Raw genomic sequence first — 17,849 nt, 5'->3', positions numbered from 1 at the left:
ATTTTTCCAGCGATCCGGAGGTCTGGTAGAGACTAGACATCTGCCGCCTTTGTTGGAGTAATAATAACGGTATGTCCGCTTTATTATAAAATGTCGTGTACCACTAGGAACGCAATTTGCGCTTTAAAAAACATTATTCTTCGGTTTTCTGAACTGAAGGACGTCATGGTGTTGTTTCGTGCTGTTTATAGCATGTGTTCACACCGAGGTAACTCTAGCCGACTCCCTGCTAGATAGAATGTATTCTTATCATGTGCCCCGCCCGGTATATGTGGTGACTAGAATGTATCCCTATCAGGTGCCCTGCCCGGCGATTATGCGGCTAGCGCTGACTCCTGGCTTGACGCTGTCCCGGCGGGGAGATCTGTTCTCACCTGTCAGACGTGTCGCGGAGACGCCGCCAGGTAAGATCAGGTAACAGCTGGTCCGGGGGCCTTATCTCCCGGGTTTCGGTGCGTGGTCGGCATGGTGAAGTCAATTATCTTCCTCTGCCATGTGATCATATCATACGGTAGCCTCAGTGACACGAGCAGTAGATCCTTTTCCACAAAGCTTTTCTAAATATTGCGCGTAATGACAGGATGAATGAATGAATGGATGGATGAATAGATTAACGAACGAACGAATGAATGGATGAGTGAATGAATGAATGGACCAACAAACGAACAGAAACCTCCTGGACCAGTGAAAAGGGACTTACTGTGCAATAACGCCTACAGGACATTCATGACAGTATATTAACTCTAAAGAAGAAATCTACTATATTTTTTAGATCCTTCGGTTATGCGTGAAAAGTGATCATTTTATATTGTAAAGGATGGAAAGGAAATTAACAGAATGAATGAATGATTATAAACGGGGGGAAAATTTACGTTACTTGAGGTAAATCGTTACCAGTGTGTATTACTGGCCCTGACGGCCTACAATATCACACCGTGAGAGCTCAGATGTCATGCATGCATCTGCAGAGCACTAAGTATCGATCTGTGAGCTGAGAGGAGCGGGTTTCCCGCGTGTTGCATCATCACGGCAGGAATCAGGATTCAGGGCGACGCGCGGACGGCAGGCGGAACGGCCACTGCGCATGCGCAGGGTCAACGTGTAGTAACGAGAAGGCCGGCAAACAACTAGCCTCTGCTCCACGTTACACCCCTGTCACATTTGGCGGAAATCGATCGGACGACGAGTCTGCGGCAATCGCCCGAGCCTCGCTTATAATTATAGCTTTATTGCACAACAATTGTACAAGGTACAAAGTATGGCTTATATGTGACAGGGACAGTTTTCAGGTGGAAAAATACGCGCAATCCTCTGTCGGTCTTATTCTAAAATATGGCCGACCTTCCATCGATACGCCCGAAGATCGTGGGTATTGTAACAGGGGTATAGCGAACGTGAGACGTTTATCAATGTCAAACAACCCCCCTGGATGCAACGCAGAAGGCAAACACTTGGGAGGGATACTTAAAGATATGCAGAAACATTCATGAAACAAAAATGGTCAATAATCTCAGAATAAGTAGGGTAAAGTCAACAAGCAGAAGTATTGAAGGACTCTACAATAGAGAGACTCTTACTTAGGTAAACAGAAGGTAGCAGAGGTTAACAACGTGAGCAAACAGTATGTATAAAGGTGTACTCATATTCAGATAACAGCTCAATGGTTTAACTTTGATACTCTTCTCTCCCACTTTAATAGCTACCTTTACTTTGGGACACATTACAAAGTGGACCCGAATACTCTAAATGCAGAAACTTTCGCGGTGGTTTTATGTTCGCGGGTTTCGCCTAAACTCAAACCACCGCGAAGACTCTATTTTCCCGCTACTGTGAAATTAAATCCCCGCGAAATTAAATACATTTACAATATCTCCAACCAGAAATTGGCCAACTTGACATGTCAGAGGATCTGAGGAGTACAATGTGCATGTCTGACATGCGTGTAAGTCTGTTTACATGGAGGATTTGGCCAATGTCTACTGTTTTTCAGGCGACCTATTTCGTTACTCTCCAAGCAGAGGTTGGTGGGGAAATTGTGACCTTTTCCTTATATGTCGTCTTCAGCTATCCCGACAGAAAAAGACGGCATGTAGGAAAAAAGTGAATGAATGAATTTCCCCCGTCTACTTCTGCTTGGAGAGTGTTAGTACTGTTCAGTCTGGTTGAGATGTCAATCAAACAGCAGTGGAGTGATACACAGGTCCATATACGTCACCAATAGCTGTGTGTTTTTCGAATTAAGACATCCAAGTCAGTAGTTAGCCTGGATACCAGACCGATCTCAGAAATACATATCATGTTGACACGATAGATATTTCTAAGATCGGGCTGGGGTCTGGTATCCAGGCTAGGCAGTAGTTTGACGCCAAAAATAATGTTATTGTCGCATATTTCCCATTATCAGTGTCATGTAAACATGGTGCCTAAACAAACAGAAAAGTGAATCGAGCACATTCGATACTAATTATGTCTAAACGTTAGCATATTCAAATTCCCACCAGCATCTCACCTTCCCCACAGTAGTGACGGTCCACCAAGAAAAACCGGTTTTGTACCGGTACGGATCGGAGCCACCCCTATAATAGTGGGTATCCACCCCTATTAGTGACCATGACATGAGTACAGCGTGTACATCAGTGAAGCTGCCGTACCGACTCCACAGCGCGGAGAGGTCCGCAATATCCTCTGCACAGCCTGAAGGTAATCGTTATCACCACCATGTTGCATATCGTCCATTCACAAGTTCTCACATAATGGCTCAGGTTCAGGTCCGTGGACCTGAACCGGACTTGAATTTTCTGTGCCGGTACCCACTGCCCCTACTGGTGAGTGCTAGTAGGGTTTTTATCTTCGCGAAGAAGGTTGTTTTCGGTGCCGTCTGTTTGTCTTTATGTCTGTCTGTCTGTATGTTTTTGAAGAGGGGTTCGCTGGAGCAAGATGGTAACGTTGTCACCATGCCGCAAAACTGACTGAAACCAGCAGCATACTTGATGTAGTCATGATATGGTGAATGTGAGATTTTTATCATCGGCAAGAACGTTGTTTTTAAATTTCAGTGCCGTTTGTCTCTCTGTGTGTCTGTCTGTCTGTCTGTTTATAAAGAACATATTCCGAGAAGCTTTGATATATTTGGTAGGTGATTAGGTAGGGGGCAGGAAAACGAAGGCCAATGTCCTTAATAGGTCCCTTGCGGGTTTCTAGATACTGCAGCTGAACTTCTGATGTTGATACGTCAGTGATTTTATAGTGGTATGTAGCTCTAAGTGGTGTAGTTTGGGCTCTTTTGTCAGTGTTTTTTTTTAAACTGCAGGGCCATTTGGAGGTGGTTTTCGGGGCCCAAAAATCATATTTCCCCACATCTGCGCCCATGGCCCGTTTCGTGCCCACTTGTTTTGTTATTAACGTAATCTAAACTATATCAATATTGAATCATCCCCTAATGTGGTTTAGGGTTTAAAATTCCTGCTACTGATCAATGTTATTTAGTGTCACGCAATGTCCTGGAACAGCGCTAGTCCGGGTATTTCATCATATTCCCGGGGTGGGGCTGAGTTAAGTGCACAGATATGTCACTCTGAGTACCGCACGTATTGCATCATTCCGAGCTGAGGTCCTATTAATAATGTGGGTGACTGCTACACTCAGGACTGCTACAGTTGGTAGGTATGAGCGATTGTCAAATGTCAATGTGTCACTTAACTGTGTTTAAGTGTTTTCGATCCCCTTCGTTTTCCAATTCCTTTGTTGTAACGTTGTGCCGTTCTGGGAATATTTCGCTTACTCCTTCGTTCTAACACGAGGTACCTGCCATGTTGTAAGAACCTGTATCCAACTCCTCCAACTATGCGCGACACATATCTAAAGGGAGAGGTAACATCAACTCTCATAATTCCGCCGGATGCCATAATACCGCCACATGAATTGAATATACCTGAATTTAAGTGATTCAAAGAGACGTCAATAGAGCATCAGTAATCCTGAGCATACTTTTCAGATATTTAGGTGTTCAGGGGGGCTGTGGCAAGGCCGCTGGCGGAAGGAGGAAGCGTTTGATTGAGCATACCTAGAATCAAAACCAGAAACCCATCATCATCACCATCAGCACCTGTGCTAAGCTACCGATACCCGATGTAAGGAATGCTCGCCGCTTCCGTTTCTGTTTTACTGTGTATGACTATTATATTATAATCCTACCCCAACCACCTGCACGGTTCCCATGGTTAGCAAACTGTTATCATTTTGTGGTAATCCGAGACTCGCCTGAGATTATGCTTCAGCTTGTTGCGAACGTTTTTAGGCGTTTTCATTGGCTTGTCTGTTTTTCTAACTAGCTGGCGAACTAAAGAAACCTTGACAAAGGCCCAATAAAAACGCACTAAAACGTCCAAGCCGAAACCTAACCTCTGCTTGGAGAACAATTTTGTAGCTGTGTTACAAGCCTGTGTGCCAGACTTATTTTCAAGTCAGCTGAAAAGAAAAACTGGCAGCACTTTTGTTGTTAAAACCGTGACGTACTTTTCTGGCAGTCTGCACTGTGGGTCGATGTGTCCAATGTCATGTACTCGTATCTAGGACGGGTGGAAGGGTCAGAATAACTTGTTTTCTTTCTGCCCCCCGTATAAGTTGTAGTGCCTAATGGCCCGTAGGGTAGCAATTCTCCTCGCTTTTCTCATTTGGGTCATTTCAACTTGAGAAGGATCATGTCAGAGGACTGATCGAAAGCTTGTTGGTAAGCGCTTTATTTTGTGTGTACGGATATGTGGTTTAAAGTTGTAACATAACTTTCCTCACTTTCTCTGTAGCAGGGTACTTTCTTACCGAAAAGGGTTACTAGAAGTTACTAGCTCTTCCCCTTTAGCGAGCTACAGGAACATTTCACGAATCATTTGTTTTACCATGTACCAAGTCTAAAATAATGGATTGGGAGTATTGGTAACCACCAGCCCACCGTAATATCCAAGCAGATCCTACAATGGCATGAGATAGTACCAAACTGGCTAAGGAGTGTAGTCAGCCAAGGGGTGTCCATTTGCCTTGTAGCGAAACACACTCCTAAGCCGGCTTCACTCCTCTGCCAGCTTTTGATACTATCTTATGCTACCGTAGGATCTGCTTGGAGATCAAGCCCACCGCACATCTGCTCGGAGAATATTAGAAGACCAGGGTATGAAGGTCTGTTTCAAGTGTTTGTGATAAAATTTGGGAAGACCTTCGCCCCAACTCCTCAGGGTCTGGATGGATTGTTGACAAATGTCCTTCCAGTTTACTGGTAAATATGAGATCGAACTTGTCACAACTTTTAACAAAACCCGACCCAGAAGCAGCTTTTTATGCCAGGAGAAAAACGAATATGAAGGCAGGTATCTTAAAACGTTCGAATGAGTGAGTGGAAAGCATTTACCCTGTTAGAAAATGGTTCAGTTTACGGATTTCTTTCTGCCAAAATATGGAAGAATTGCAAGTATTTTATCACACCCCGTTGCTGTTTTGCCTATTATGAACTGCCTTATTTGGAGCATCTCCTTATTTGGAACGAAGACATCGTATTCTGTTACTCGAGGGTTTCATTATTCATCATGCTCATCATAAAGCGATTTTCCGGCGATTTTCCATTTTTTTATTTGGTAATTATCGGGCTTTCTTAGCACGATAAAAACTCATGGAACGGCGTAAAAACCCAGCTCACCTCACCTCTGCTTGGAGCGGAGATTCTGCACAAACAACGCCGTCACGTGACCAGGGGATGATGCAACCTCAGCAGCCACGGCCCACCTTCCATGCATAATGATTAACGGGAGGAACTATGTACCGCGTCCGTTATTTACACAGAGCATATGTTCGCTATACGAAGGCTTAACGCACAACAAAATGACTTGAATACTAGTTCCTAGATTTTTATATAAAACTGGGTGTAAAGATTTGTAAAAGACGTTTTCAATACCGGTTAGATCGGTACGCTGTGAATAATTACGTAATCTTTAGTACAGACTTTCCTCCCGTTAAGGGAGAGGATTTCCTTTGTACGCGATCAGCTGATAGCGGGTCCGCCAGCTGATCTGGCCACTTTCCCGAGGAAAGCCCGGGCTGCTGACGCTTCTGGACGCTGCGCTGCGGCTGAAGGATGCAGAGGAAAAACAGCTCCCGTAAAAACATCTCCCACTAGCACCGCCTCGGCTAGCAACGTAAGTTCTGCTTTCGGGCTTTTACCTACGCTTTTCCTACTGGATTATGCGTAAACGCTATCGCGCTGCTTACAGTTGTAGGTATCTTGTTTGTTGGCAGAGTCTCGGGTTTCTATCACAAACCGTGTCTAAAGGTTGCATCATGCAGCATGTAGGTTTGGTGAAGGCTCGCTGTGGGCAGGGCGCTGTGTTTTACTTTTAAACATGCTGCTGCAGGCCTTCGATTCGTCCTGCACGAGTTAAGGAGGAGAATGGAACATTAAGGACGTGTGTGGAGAGGTCGCTAGAGCAGCTCTTATTGTCCGTTCTTCCTGCTCCTTATGCATATAAGGCAGCCGGGCACTCGCTAGCAACAACAGGAAGCAGTGTGGGCCTGGATACGGGAACTGTGTTTTATTACAAATAAGGTGGTCTGAAATATATCTTGCGTCACTTTTGATACAAAACCTGCCTGCCTACAAAACGGAGCAGAAGTATTGAGGATGGTAGTGAGCCGGCGTAGATAAGAAAGAAAAACCGTGGCTAGGGCAAGCCAAGGAGCTTTTATCAGGAAAAACTGATCAACTGTCAAACTTTTGTCTCCTTTGATAAGGCGCTGTGACCTTCGCGAAGAAAAAAAAAAGAATCATTTCATGTTTGCATAAACCGCACACGGCTGCTGTTGTGTTACTCTCCGCGAGGTTCTGGTAAAGTAGTTTCTTTAGAAATGTCCCAAACTGCACACCCGGTCCCACGAGTCTCGGGACTTGCACGGACATGCATACATAATGTGTTTACGTGACCCATTTTACCGTTATTAGCATAGAACCAGTCTTGACGAATCTTGTGGGAAAATTACGGATAATTTGAAGGGCCGTCTTGGGATCGGGAGTGCGCACGGGTCGGATCGCTTTCTGTGATGAATGCGAGTGTTTGTTGTTCGTTCCGTACTGACTTTTTTAAAAGTAGAAGCTACCATTATTTCCCTTGTAGAGGCAAGGACGTTATATAAGTTAACGTCCTTGGTAGAGCTACTAGAGGTGACGGTTTTTCTATCTCAGTCTTTATCGCCGAAGCGGAGGCGAGCTATGGGTATGAATGAGTGTAGATATTGGGAAGGGGACGTCCTATTGCTATGTAGAAATATCGGAATCGGCGGTTGAATGAACTTTTGCGGGTGATTCTTTCTGAAAACATGCATCCTGTCATGGTCACGGTAAAGCTTTTACGGTGCGCTTTATCCATTATGGCTTTGGAGCTGGTTTTGAGATGTTACAAAATCTCCTTATTTGTCAGCAAGACCGTACGTTGGACGGTAGCCTCAGCCATAAGCTGCTGAAGAATATTAGAATTTGCCAAATTGACAGTTTGCTGCTTAGGGAGTTCTATAGGAGTTCTATGGCGACTCCTCTAGAGTATCATTCAGTGATCTTCAGTTTTCAGTTTCAATTTCTCAGCACAGCACCACTTTTATAGTAACTTTTGGAGACTGACAGAGCCAGGGTAGAGCGTTGCCGTGCAGAAAGTGGGCCAGGTGGTCAATCTCGTCTGGAGAACTGTAACATTCAGTGATCGTCTGTCTATGTTGTCCAATATCTCAGTACAGCACCACTTTATAAATCATAGTAACTTTTGGAGCCTATATGTGACTGGTAGAGCCAGGGTAGACCCAGGATAGAGCTAGCTTGGTTACCAAACCCCAGCCCGATCTCAAGTATCTATCACACGAAAGATATATTTTGAGGTTGGGTTATGGTATCCAGGCTAAGGTAGAGCATTGCCTGACAGAAAGTCTGCCAGGTGGTCCTTCCTGAGTCATGCCTGGCCGGTCCATGACTCACGTCACGCAGCGGTGGTCTCAGGTTACAGGCCCGCACTCCGGTAATGCTGACTCGGCGGGTTCTCTGTGGTAGCTGGTGTTGCAGCGCTTTGTGTAATACATGTCTTGTATTTGGCGTTTTTTCTGTCGCCGCGTTGCAGTGTGTTGTGTAAACCGTGCATTTCACAAAGCCTAGGAAACTATATTCAGATTTAAAAGCATTTTCATGCGGTTTTGAGCGTCTTTAGAGGGTAGGTAAAGATAGGCGAATGTCCAGGTAGGTGATTCTTTGAAGGCTTAAGCGATATCAAATCAAGTTCAACGTGTTTTTTTTTTTTTACATTTTTTGTGGAAATGTTTAATTTCAAGAAGCCGTAGTATTAAAACCTCAAAATATTTATTTCAACTATTCAAATATTTCAAACTAATTTAAGCAATTGCAATAAGCACTCACCCGCCTTGGAATGAATGTTAGGTACTTTATAGAGACAACAATGTCTATAAAAACAAGGACGTTAGCCCTTCTCATATAACGTCCTTGATAAAAATCCAAATGCCCAGATTTGTCGCGTGTCCGTCGCCAGCACACAGCCCACTGTACATGCTGTAAGCCGCGTGGAAATCGCTGCTCCTTTTCTGTCGTGTTCGGTTCCACCAGAGTTTGACAGACAGTTCCCAGGACTTGTTATTCAAACACACGTCCGCCCCAGGCGCTAGGCAATCATTCTTCTTCTTCCCCATTCTTGCAGCGTATGGTGAAAAGTGCATTTAAATATGACTAGTTGTACAAATTAGTCGTAGGAAAAACAAGTTTTGTCAAGGCGAGATATTTGAAGTCATTCCACTGCCAGTCGTGTGGAAAGGTTGGGTATTATGCTGATAAGTCATGTTGTTTTAATGTGCGTTTTTTCGGGTTTGATTTCTGTCTGTGCTCAGGTGAGATAAACGAAAAAGTGCCGACATTTGCTGAGGTGTATAACTTTTCATGGGGAGGCTTTGGGAGTGAAATGAAGTGATATTCTTTTGAAATCGGAGGATGGTGTGATACTTCCGTTGAATGCAATCCAATCCCTTATCGAAATTTTGGAATATTTTCTGTCATGCATCCCCTGCTGGTAGTGGACTGTCCGTAATTTTCCGTCCGCTGTTTTCGCGAAAACAACCCGTCCCAGGAGCCTTCATGCAAACAGCCCGTCCTGACCGCGTGACGTCAGGGCTATTTTTAGCGGCTGTTGCTAGGGCCGGGTGGGCGTTGGAGGAAGGCAGCGCGCGCATTGGCTGGGGACGGTCTGCCGATGCTTGCCGTTACATCTTAAACATTTGAGCAGCACAACCGCCGTGCATTAGTGTGTTAGCTAGTCAATAGTCAGCTGGTTTGGAACGTCTTCTATTTACAGTCTTAGACTATCCGTCTTCTTTGAGTTTTTCTCTAAATCTTCGGATGACGAAGACAGCATCCGTAACATAGCCGATCAGCTGTGTGGCGCAATAAAGCCGAAATCGACTCGTATTAAATCTTGTCGCCGCAAACTGAGGATGGAGACCTTCTATTCACTATCGATCAGTTTTCACAGAAAATTAACCTCACCCTCACGCAAGTACCCTCACAGATCGTCAAATACACTCCGTTAGCTGGGATGGAGAAATGGTCCTCAGCAAAGCATCATGGGTATATCTCCTTTTGCCGAACCTCCCTAGTAACAAGCATAATTAGTGATTTCATATTCTCCAAGCAGAGGTTAGGTTCAGGCTTATTTTGGACGTTTTTAGTGCGTTTTCGTCGGGCTTTTCTTTATTTTGTCAGGTTTCAGACCGACTTGCGTACAAAAGAAAACATGATATGAATTTAAAGATGGATAAAAACGCCTAAAAGACATCCAAAACCAGAATCCTAACCTAGGTCAGCAAAGCATCATGGGTCTATCTCCTTTTCGCCATTTCTCCCCAGTAACAAGGATAATGAGTAGTTTCAGGCCAGAGGGGAGAAAAACGTGATAAAAAAAAACGTTCAAAAGAGCGTGTCGAACAAAGACGGCTACTTGATGGGCAAGCTCATAACCCCAGGGGACACCCCACTCTACTCTTAAAGCAGAGAATAGGCTCCGGCTGTTTTTTGACGTGTTTTGGGTGTTTTTATCCGGATTTCTGTTTTGTACGGCTGCGACACATCATGAAAATAGTACAAAATAGAAAGCCTGACAAAAACGCCTAAAAAACAGCCGGAGCCTAACCACCACCCTTGTAGGCTACAGGCGGACCACGACAAACCCCCACCCCCACCCCCCCTGTAGGCTAAAGCAGTACGAGCGTTGCAGGTGTCGCGTTCTCTTCACCACTAACCCGCGCGGCTAATCCGTAGTTAATCCACAGCCTGGATGTTAATCCGCAGGGTTTTGTTTTAATCCAGCAGGCCGATCCTAATCCTCCCCGGACACTTGTTTTTCACTAACGGAATCGCATCACGGGAAACGTGAATTTGAAACGAAATTCATTGTACATATTCCTTCACCCATTTTTGAATGAGGAAATAAAAATAGAAAAAAGTAGAAATATTGTCCGGGCCATGATTGAAATTGGAGCGCAGAACTGATTTCACCCGATGATATTACGTCAACAAGGAGAAGAACCAGAAACCATCGATAGGCAATAATACAGTATTTTCTAAATCAAGAAAAGTACAAAAAAATCAATGTCTTTGAATTTTTATGATGATTGTGTTTTGTACCCTTCTGTCGCCAGTTAGCTATACTTTTGTCTCTTCTGAAAAGAATACACAAAACAACTGTTTAACTCTGAATCGGATTTCCATTCTAGATTTGTCGTCCAACAGCCATGGACAAAGAAACACGTGGTTAGACTTTGAGGTTGTCCACTCGAATTTCCTCCTCGCGTTACTAAACTGCGATTATGAATAAACTGGTCCAGCCTTTCACAAACATTCATGACGGGGATTTGCGGCTTCATCAATCACCCGTCTTCTATCATGTATTTTCAGTTCTTAGCCATGTAACGTTGTTGTTGTTGTTGTTGTTGTTGTTATCCATGTTTTCCGTCTATCATTTCTCTCGAGACTTGGTGTCTTGGTTCAGCTTCGTATTGATGATCTCTTTACTCTAGGATTTCTAGCTTTATGACATATGGTAATTAACCAATCGTCTTCTCACTGTTTTACAGGCAACCTGATGCAGGAACTCCCGACAACAAGCACCGAGTCCACTCTCTACAACTCCTTCCGCGCTCCCTTCCGCTTTTCTTCGCCTTGGTTAGAAAGCATCTCCTTTCCTCCACCATCGCCTTGGTTACAAAGTAAGATCATCCCCTCTTCCCCCAACTTCTCCTTGGAGACATCTTGAGGAAGAAGAAGAAGAAGCTGATATCTCACAGCCATCACCATGACGGAGAAGAAGCAGCCCGACCCGCACCCCGCGCCCCCGGACGGCGGGTACGGCTGGCTCGTGTGCTTCATGGCCTTCATCTCGCAAGGCGTGCTCTTCGGCATCCAGAACTGCTTCGCCATCACCTACTCCGCTCTTACAGACAGCTTCCCGGACGCGAACGCCTTCACTATAGGTAAGCCTGGTGTTTGTTTGTTTGTTTATTTGTTTGTTTGTCACTTACTCCGCTCTCACGGACAACTTCCCGGACGCGAACGCCTTCACTATAGGTAAGCCTGGTGTTTGTTTGTTTGTTTGTTTGTTTGTTTGTCACTTACTCCGCGCTCACAGACAGCTTCCCGGACGCGAACGCCTTCACTATAGGTAAGCCTGGTGTTTGTTTGTTTGTTTGTTTGTTACTACTCCGCGCTCACAGACAGCTTCCCGGACGCTAACGCCTTCACTATAGGTGTTTGTTTGTTTGTTTGTTAGTTTGTTCGTTTGTTTCTTTGTTTGTTTGTTTGTATTATCGGTAAACCGACTTATGCTCATGACGTAACTAACACACCAGCCGAACGGTACAAACTGCATACCCGGACAGATGTACTGTACTTTTGACGCTTTGTCTCGTGTCATTTTTCTTTTTAGATTTTTACTTTCTTTCAAGGGCGTTATTCTTTTCTCATTTCGCAAATTGTGAGACACCTGCGCACGTATTTGTTTTTGAGACATCTCAGTAGATCCCGGCCTTCTCCCTATATCCGAGTGATTAGACACAGGTAAAATCGCTTTCTTTGCTACCCAATGGAGAGTGCACAATCGGTTTTCCGCTGGATCGCATGTAACCACCCAATGTTGCAAATTGACCGAACTAAACGAACGTATGAATGAACGGTAACAAGCGAAAATGATGACAGCCTCTGAAGTAACTTCGGTTCAATCATCTCCGCTTCACTGAAGTCACCGCAAAGTCAGCACTTGTGTATAGTCTGGTAGAGACTACGGATTACTACAGTTAACCCGTAGGTTGTTTAAAACCAATGTTGTTACCTTCGCCAGAAGGTAATGTTTTAAGCGTGTTTGGCTGCGTGTGTGTGTCTGTCTGTGTGCCTGTTAACAGCATAACTCGTGAAGCCTTGAATGGATCCTGATGATATTTGGTAGGTGGGTAGGGGTCAGGAAAACGAAGGTCAAGTCCGATAATAGGCCCCCTAGCGGCTTCTTAAGGTACAGCAGCAAAACGGCCATTTTTGATAACTCTTGTACTGGACATGCTTCAGTCGTGATTTTTTAGTGGTAGATAGCGGCTTTTGTAAATTGCAGTTGCCGATTTTCTTGCAAACTTTGGACGTGAATAACTGGAGAACGTGTTAACGGATCGTCATGATTTTTGGTATGTTTGTTGTTGCTGTCTCTCAAACCGCTTAATTCGTCGGTTTCTGGTTCGGGCCTGGAGTTTACCCGCGTAGTTTGTTTAAAACCAACCAACGTAGTTAGTCTGGTAGAGACTACGGATTACTACAGTTTGCCCCCGTAGCCTGCGTGACTACGGAGACCTAGAGTTTACCCCCCGTAGTTTGTTTAAAACCAGCCAGCGTAGCTAGTTTGGTAAAGACTAAGGTTACTACGGATTACTCGAGTTTACCCACTGATGTAGTTTGTGTAAACCCAGCCCGGGTCAGTGACCTTCCGTGCCTGCTGACCTCCCCCCTCACCCCGCCGTGTTGACCCAAGAGCTCTGTCCACACACCTGGCCCTTTATTGCCCCTTCAGATGGGCCGATAGACTGGACACACACGCTGACACAGGAGCGTGTTTGCCGGGCTGGAGTAATAAAACGGCCAAAACAACCGCATGCTGCACACACACGGGAGTTGCTAGGGTAGCTAAGGTCTGGCGGGCCTTGCAAAACAGCTGGGACTTGACATGATCGTTACTAGTATACTATAGTGCCCATACTACGATACGGCGTATCCAGGGATGCCTACGTCATGTATCGATGAAATTAAGTAGGAGTTTTAGGGAATCCATACGATTTTATCATAGTAATGATTGTATGAATTCCGTAAAAATTCACATGTTTCCAGGTATAAATACCGTAAAATTCGTCTATGAAACCCGCTAGTTCCCGTGAGATGTTCACCACCATGTATCGATGGAATGAAGTACGAATTGTAGGGAATCCATACGATTTTATTATAGTAATTATTGTATGAATTCCGTAAAACTCGAATGAATTCCGTAAAACTCTGAGTATAAATTCCGTAAAATTCGTTTATGAAACCCGCTAGTTCCCGTGAGATGTTCACCGCCGTCCTGTGGCAGCCGGCCAAATGATTTCCCCGTCTGCGGTCATGTGCCTGTTATAGCCGTGGGTAAACCCGTGGGTAAATCCTGCGGTTTTGTGGTTAGCGGAGGTATGCGGTGCTTCCCCGCAATCCTGACTAGTCTCTACCAGACGGACTAAACTGGCTGTTGTAGGGAAAATAATTTGCCAGGGGAGTTTTGGTACCAGAGGGTTTGTGGTATGCCGAGGGGGGTTTGTCAATTTGCCGATGTTTTGCGGAATCCTGTCCGCCGGCGGCAGTTCATCCAGGGGTAATTTTGACTGTCCTCAGGAGATTTCCAACTCCCCAAAGCTTACACAATTATGATTAATTCTTCCTTTTTCGTTTTGTCTGTATTCACCCAGGATTTCTGTAATAGTTTTGCGCATCACGAAGTTGCCGGACTCGTTCACACGTGACTAGCGGGGCGTGTAGTAAGTTGCTAGTCTACACTCCGACCAGAGCTATTTTTGTTGTCTTTTGAGGCGTTTTGACAAATTTATATTTGGTCAGCATTTTTTTGTTGTTGTCCAGATAAACAAAATAAAACCCGACAAAACCGCCAAAGCTGACATTCTAGACCTCTTGTAAATTAGAAAAGACAAACAAGACTGTGAGTATTTACCGTAGCCATGGTTACGTAGGTATTGGGTTACACAAGGTGTTGTTGCGGTTTATAAGAAGGTTATGAAACGTGTTGAAGGAAGGGGACAGATAGTCATGACGTCACACGCCTGTCTGTGTCCATCTTCAATCATTCCAGCGGACGGAACACCCGAAGAACAGCGGAGGCACGTTAGAGAAATCTTTACCTTGTGTTCAACTGACGTCAGACTGACAAAAACAGATTTTCAGATATTAGTGATGATCTTTATTGCATATTCATGCCCGAGGGCTAAATGCACAAAATGACCACATGTGGTCTTATGGATGCAGTGGAAAAACTTAACTAATACAATGATTTTAAACTAGGCTAAACTATACAATGGTTTTGAACTAGGCTAGCTAAATGAAAAGGGAACTAAGACACAAATTGCTAATGGCTGCATCTAACATGTTCTTCTAAAAAAGATACTAAAAAAATACTCAAAAGAGCTAATGTTAATATCCCAGCTATCACGCAGGAATCCGTTTAGGGTAAAATGAAAAACGAGGAAAAACAGAAGGGCAATAGGAGAGAATGGACAGCCGAGGCACAAAGACTTAAATAAAACCAAGAAGGGCAGAAAAAAACTGGTTCTTCTGTGGTGCCCTAACGGTCACATACATGTAGATAAATGACTTGTGAGGAAATTACAAATTTAACTGAGAAATTCAATTATTATTAACGATGACGAATTTCTTTGTGTGACCTTTCAAAAAGCTCTGCGGAGCCGCCCTGACTCACGGAGACAAACAGCCGACCGTTGGTAGAACAAGCAGAGTGTTGACGCAGGCGGGACAGTAAACACCCCGCCCGCACACCTGCATACCGGCCTTCAGCCAGACATGTGGGGCCAATAAAGACAGATTTACCTGCCATCTATTACGTGCCACATGGTCACAAGTCATTTGTTATACCCCCTTTCCACTAGGACGGCGCTCTCGTCGCGCTCTCTCCGCAACATAGAATTGGACATGTCGCTCAACGAATTGTATAGAAAAGAAACGAATTTTTACACTTTGTGTGTTTTGCTGTCCCTTCTGTCACAATTTTATATTTTGCATGATACCATCATCATCATAATTCATTCGGTTACACCGATGAAGCACAGTCCAAAGCACATTTTTCCAGTATGGTCTGTCCTTCATGGCAGACACTAAACTAGACCCTGACAGTCCAATGTCTCTTTCTATCATTGTCTTTAAGGTTATGTATGGTCTGTATGATATACCCAGTGTAAAATGGAAGGTTATACATATCCTATTTAGGTCGTAGTGAGAGCGCATCGCGATCGCCGTCTAGTGAACAGGGGGCCTTACGTAACGTGCCACATGGTCGCACGTCTGTTCACTGTGGACTTACCGTCTAGATGCAGTACTCCAGGCCAAGGCCACGGCAAGGCAAACACACCTGTAATTGGGTTATATATAACAGTCTACTTCAGCACCTCGTGATGGAATAAACCTATTGAGGGAGTTTTATCAGGCCGTACCTGCTGTGAGGAGGTGCGGTAAAATGAAGGGTCTCCCCTGCGCCATTACAAGAGATGTCAAGTTGCAATATTTGGGTAATCCCTTCACACATGCACGGGGCGGCAGGTGGTTTGGAAGCCATTTAGTATCCTACCCGAAACGTCAATGTCATGGTCACGCTAGGAGCTCAAACTGCCTAACGCAGTGTAGCATGAAGGTCACTGAACATGTTTGTCAAACTTAGGCTCATTCTCACACACTCACTCTCTCTTTATTTACTCACTCACTCATTCACACACTCACTCCCACACTCACTCACTCTCACTCACTCACTCCCACACTCACTCACTCCCATACTCACTCCCACACTCACTCACTCCCACACTCACTCACTCACTCCCACACTCACTCACTCCAACACTCACTCAATCACCCACTCACTCACTCACTGACTCACTCACTCACTCCCATATGTCTGGACTCACCACGTCTACCAAAATGCCGCCGTATTGCCGACTTGTGTTGAACCTAACCCAGTAACCGTAACGCCTAAGCCCTTGGGCTGTAACGTTAGGTTTTCTAACGTATGAATTTAAATTTGCGCTTTTCACGCGGACATGCACCAAAGCTTAATAATCGAAATGAATTAACAGAACACGTCGATGATTCTTTGCTGTGTAGAACTCTGAGGAATATCTACTATCTAACTATCTGTGTTATCCCTACGCCTTGTTGGCCTGACTCCGCACCTGGCCTTTAAACCTAGAGCCCGCGTACCTGTGCTCATTCGAACCTGCCACTGAAGAACCCACCCAGGTGAACCTGTCGGAGCGTGGGCTGGAATACTGATTAGACTGGCCACGCGGATACAGTTTCCTTCTGAAGACGTGGCATAAGTGTGTACGGTTGACTTGAGGTCGTCCACTACTTGTTGTGTGTTACCTGTTTTATCTGAGAGAATCATCATGCCATGTCTGTCTGTTTTGTATCTACAAGATGGGTGCGACACATGAACTGAGGGATGTTCTACATATGGCCCTAACCACCTCTGTGTTACCAGTTTTACTGCAGAATCGCTAACTGTGTACTATCTGTTTTATTCCTACTGCCTGGATCGGGTCCCTGAGCTGGGGAATGTTCTACATGGCCAGTCCCTTCGCCGGCATCTTCGTAGACAAGATGGGTTGCCGCAAAACGGCGTTCCTGGGCGGCGTGGTGTGCTGCGTGGGGATGATCGCGGGTTCCTTCGTGCCGCGGATAGAGTACCTGTACCTGACGTACGGGCTGGTGGTGGGGACGGGCATCGGGCTGGCGTACGTGCCGTCCCTCATCATCCTCGGGCACTACTTCAGAAGACACTTGGGCGTCACGAGCGGCATCGTCACCATGGGCAGCAGCGTGTTCACAGCGGTGTTACCCTTCGGTTTAAAACCCGCGCTCCTGCACCTGGGGCTGCCCAACACCTTCCGGATCATGGGCGGTCTCTTCTTCCTGGTGTCTCTGTGCGCGCTCAGCTACAGGCAGATCCTCCACAGGGACGCGAACCACAACACCACGGAACCGTGCAATAAGTCCCCCAACACCACGGAACAGTCCAGTAAGTCCAGCGCCCTGCTGAAGCAGGAGGAGGCTGCAGATGAGCAGAACCCGCCACAGGTGAGCAGGCTGCGCGCCGTGATCACCAAGGTCGTCAACGTCAGGATCTGGCAGAACCGGACCTACGTCATGTGGTGCGGGGGCGTCTTCGTGGCGCTGCTCACCTACTTCGTGCCCATGGTCTTCCTGGTGAGTACATCTTCCATCAGCCTTGTTCTAAAGAGTTCATAACAGTTCCTTATAGCTCATAACAGTTCCTCATAGCTCCTCACCTACTTCGTGCCCATGGTCTTCCTGGTGAGTATCATTCCTTCCGTCATCCTTATTCTAAAGACTATCTAACAGTTCCTTATACCTCCTGACAAAGAGTTCCTACGGTTCCTTATACTGTAGCTCCTAACCCGGCTAAGGTCTTCCATCATCCTGTTCCAAGGCGCGGGCTGAACACGCTTTCGAT

The 17,849-nt window shown here is 45.4% G+C and overlaps 1 protein-coding gene across 2 annotated transcripts in view; it reads left to right on the top strand.

Annotated features, from left to right (window-relative positions):
* The first annotated feature begins 11,157 nt into the window (after window positions 1–11,157).
* Window positions 11,158–17,849, top strand: part of LOC118407831 (monocarboxylate transporter 10-like) — an 11,459-nt gene continuing 4,767 nt past the window's right edge. For both annotated transcript variants that reach the window (XM_035808370.1, XM_035808369.1), the window contains exons 1-2: window positions 11,158–11,550; window positions 16,905–17,581. In XM_035808370.1, coding sequence (XP_035664263.1) covers window positions 11,373–11,550; window positions 16,905–17,581 — 855 coding nt within the window. In that variant the 5' untranslated portion in view covers window positions 11,158–11,372. The remainder of the gene's footprint in view (window positions 11,551–16,904; window positions 17,582–17,849) is intronic.

Source organism: Branchiostoma floridae, unplaced genomic scaffold (assembly GCF_000003815.2).
Source record: "Branchiostoma floridae strain S238N-H82 unplaced genomic scaffold, Bfl_VNyyK Sc7u5tJ_1489, whole genome shotgun sequence".
NCBI classification, from domain to species: Eukaryota; Metazoa; Chordata; class Leptocardii; order Amphioxiformes; family Branchiostomatidae; genus Branchiostoma; species Branchiostoma floridae.
Note: the sequence above shows the minus strand (reverse complement) of the source record. Positions and strands in the feature narration are given on the sequence as shown.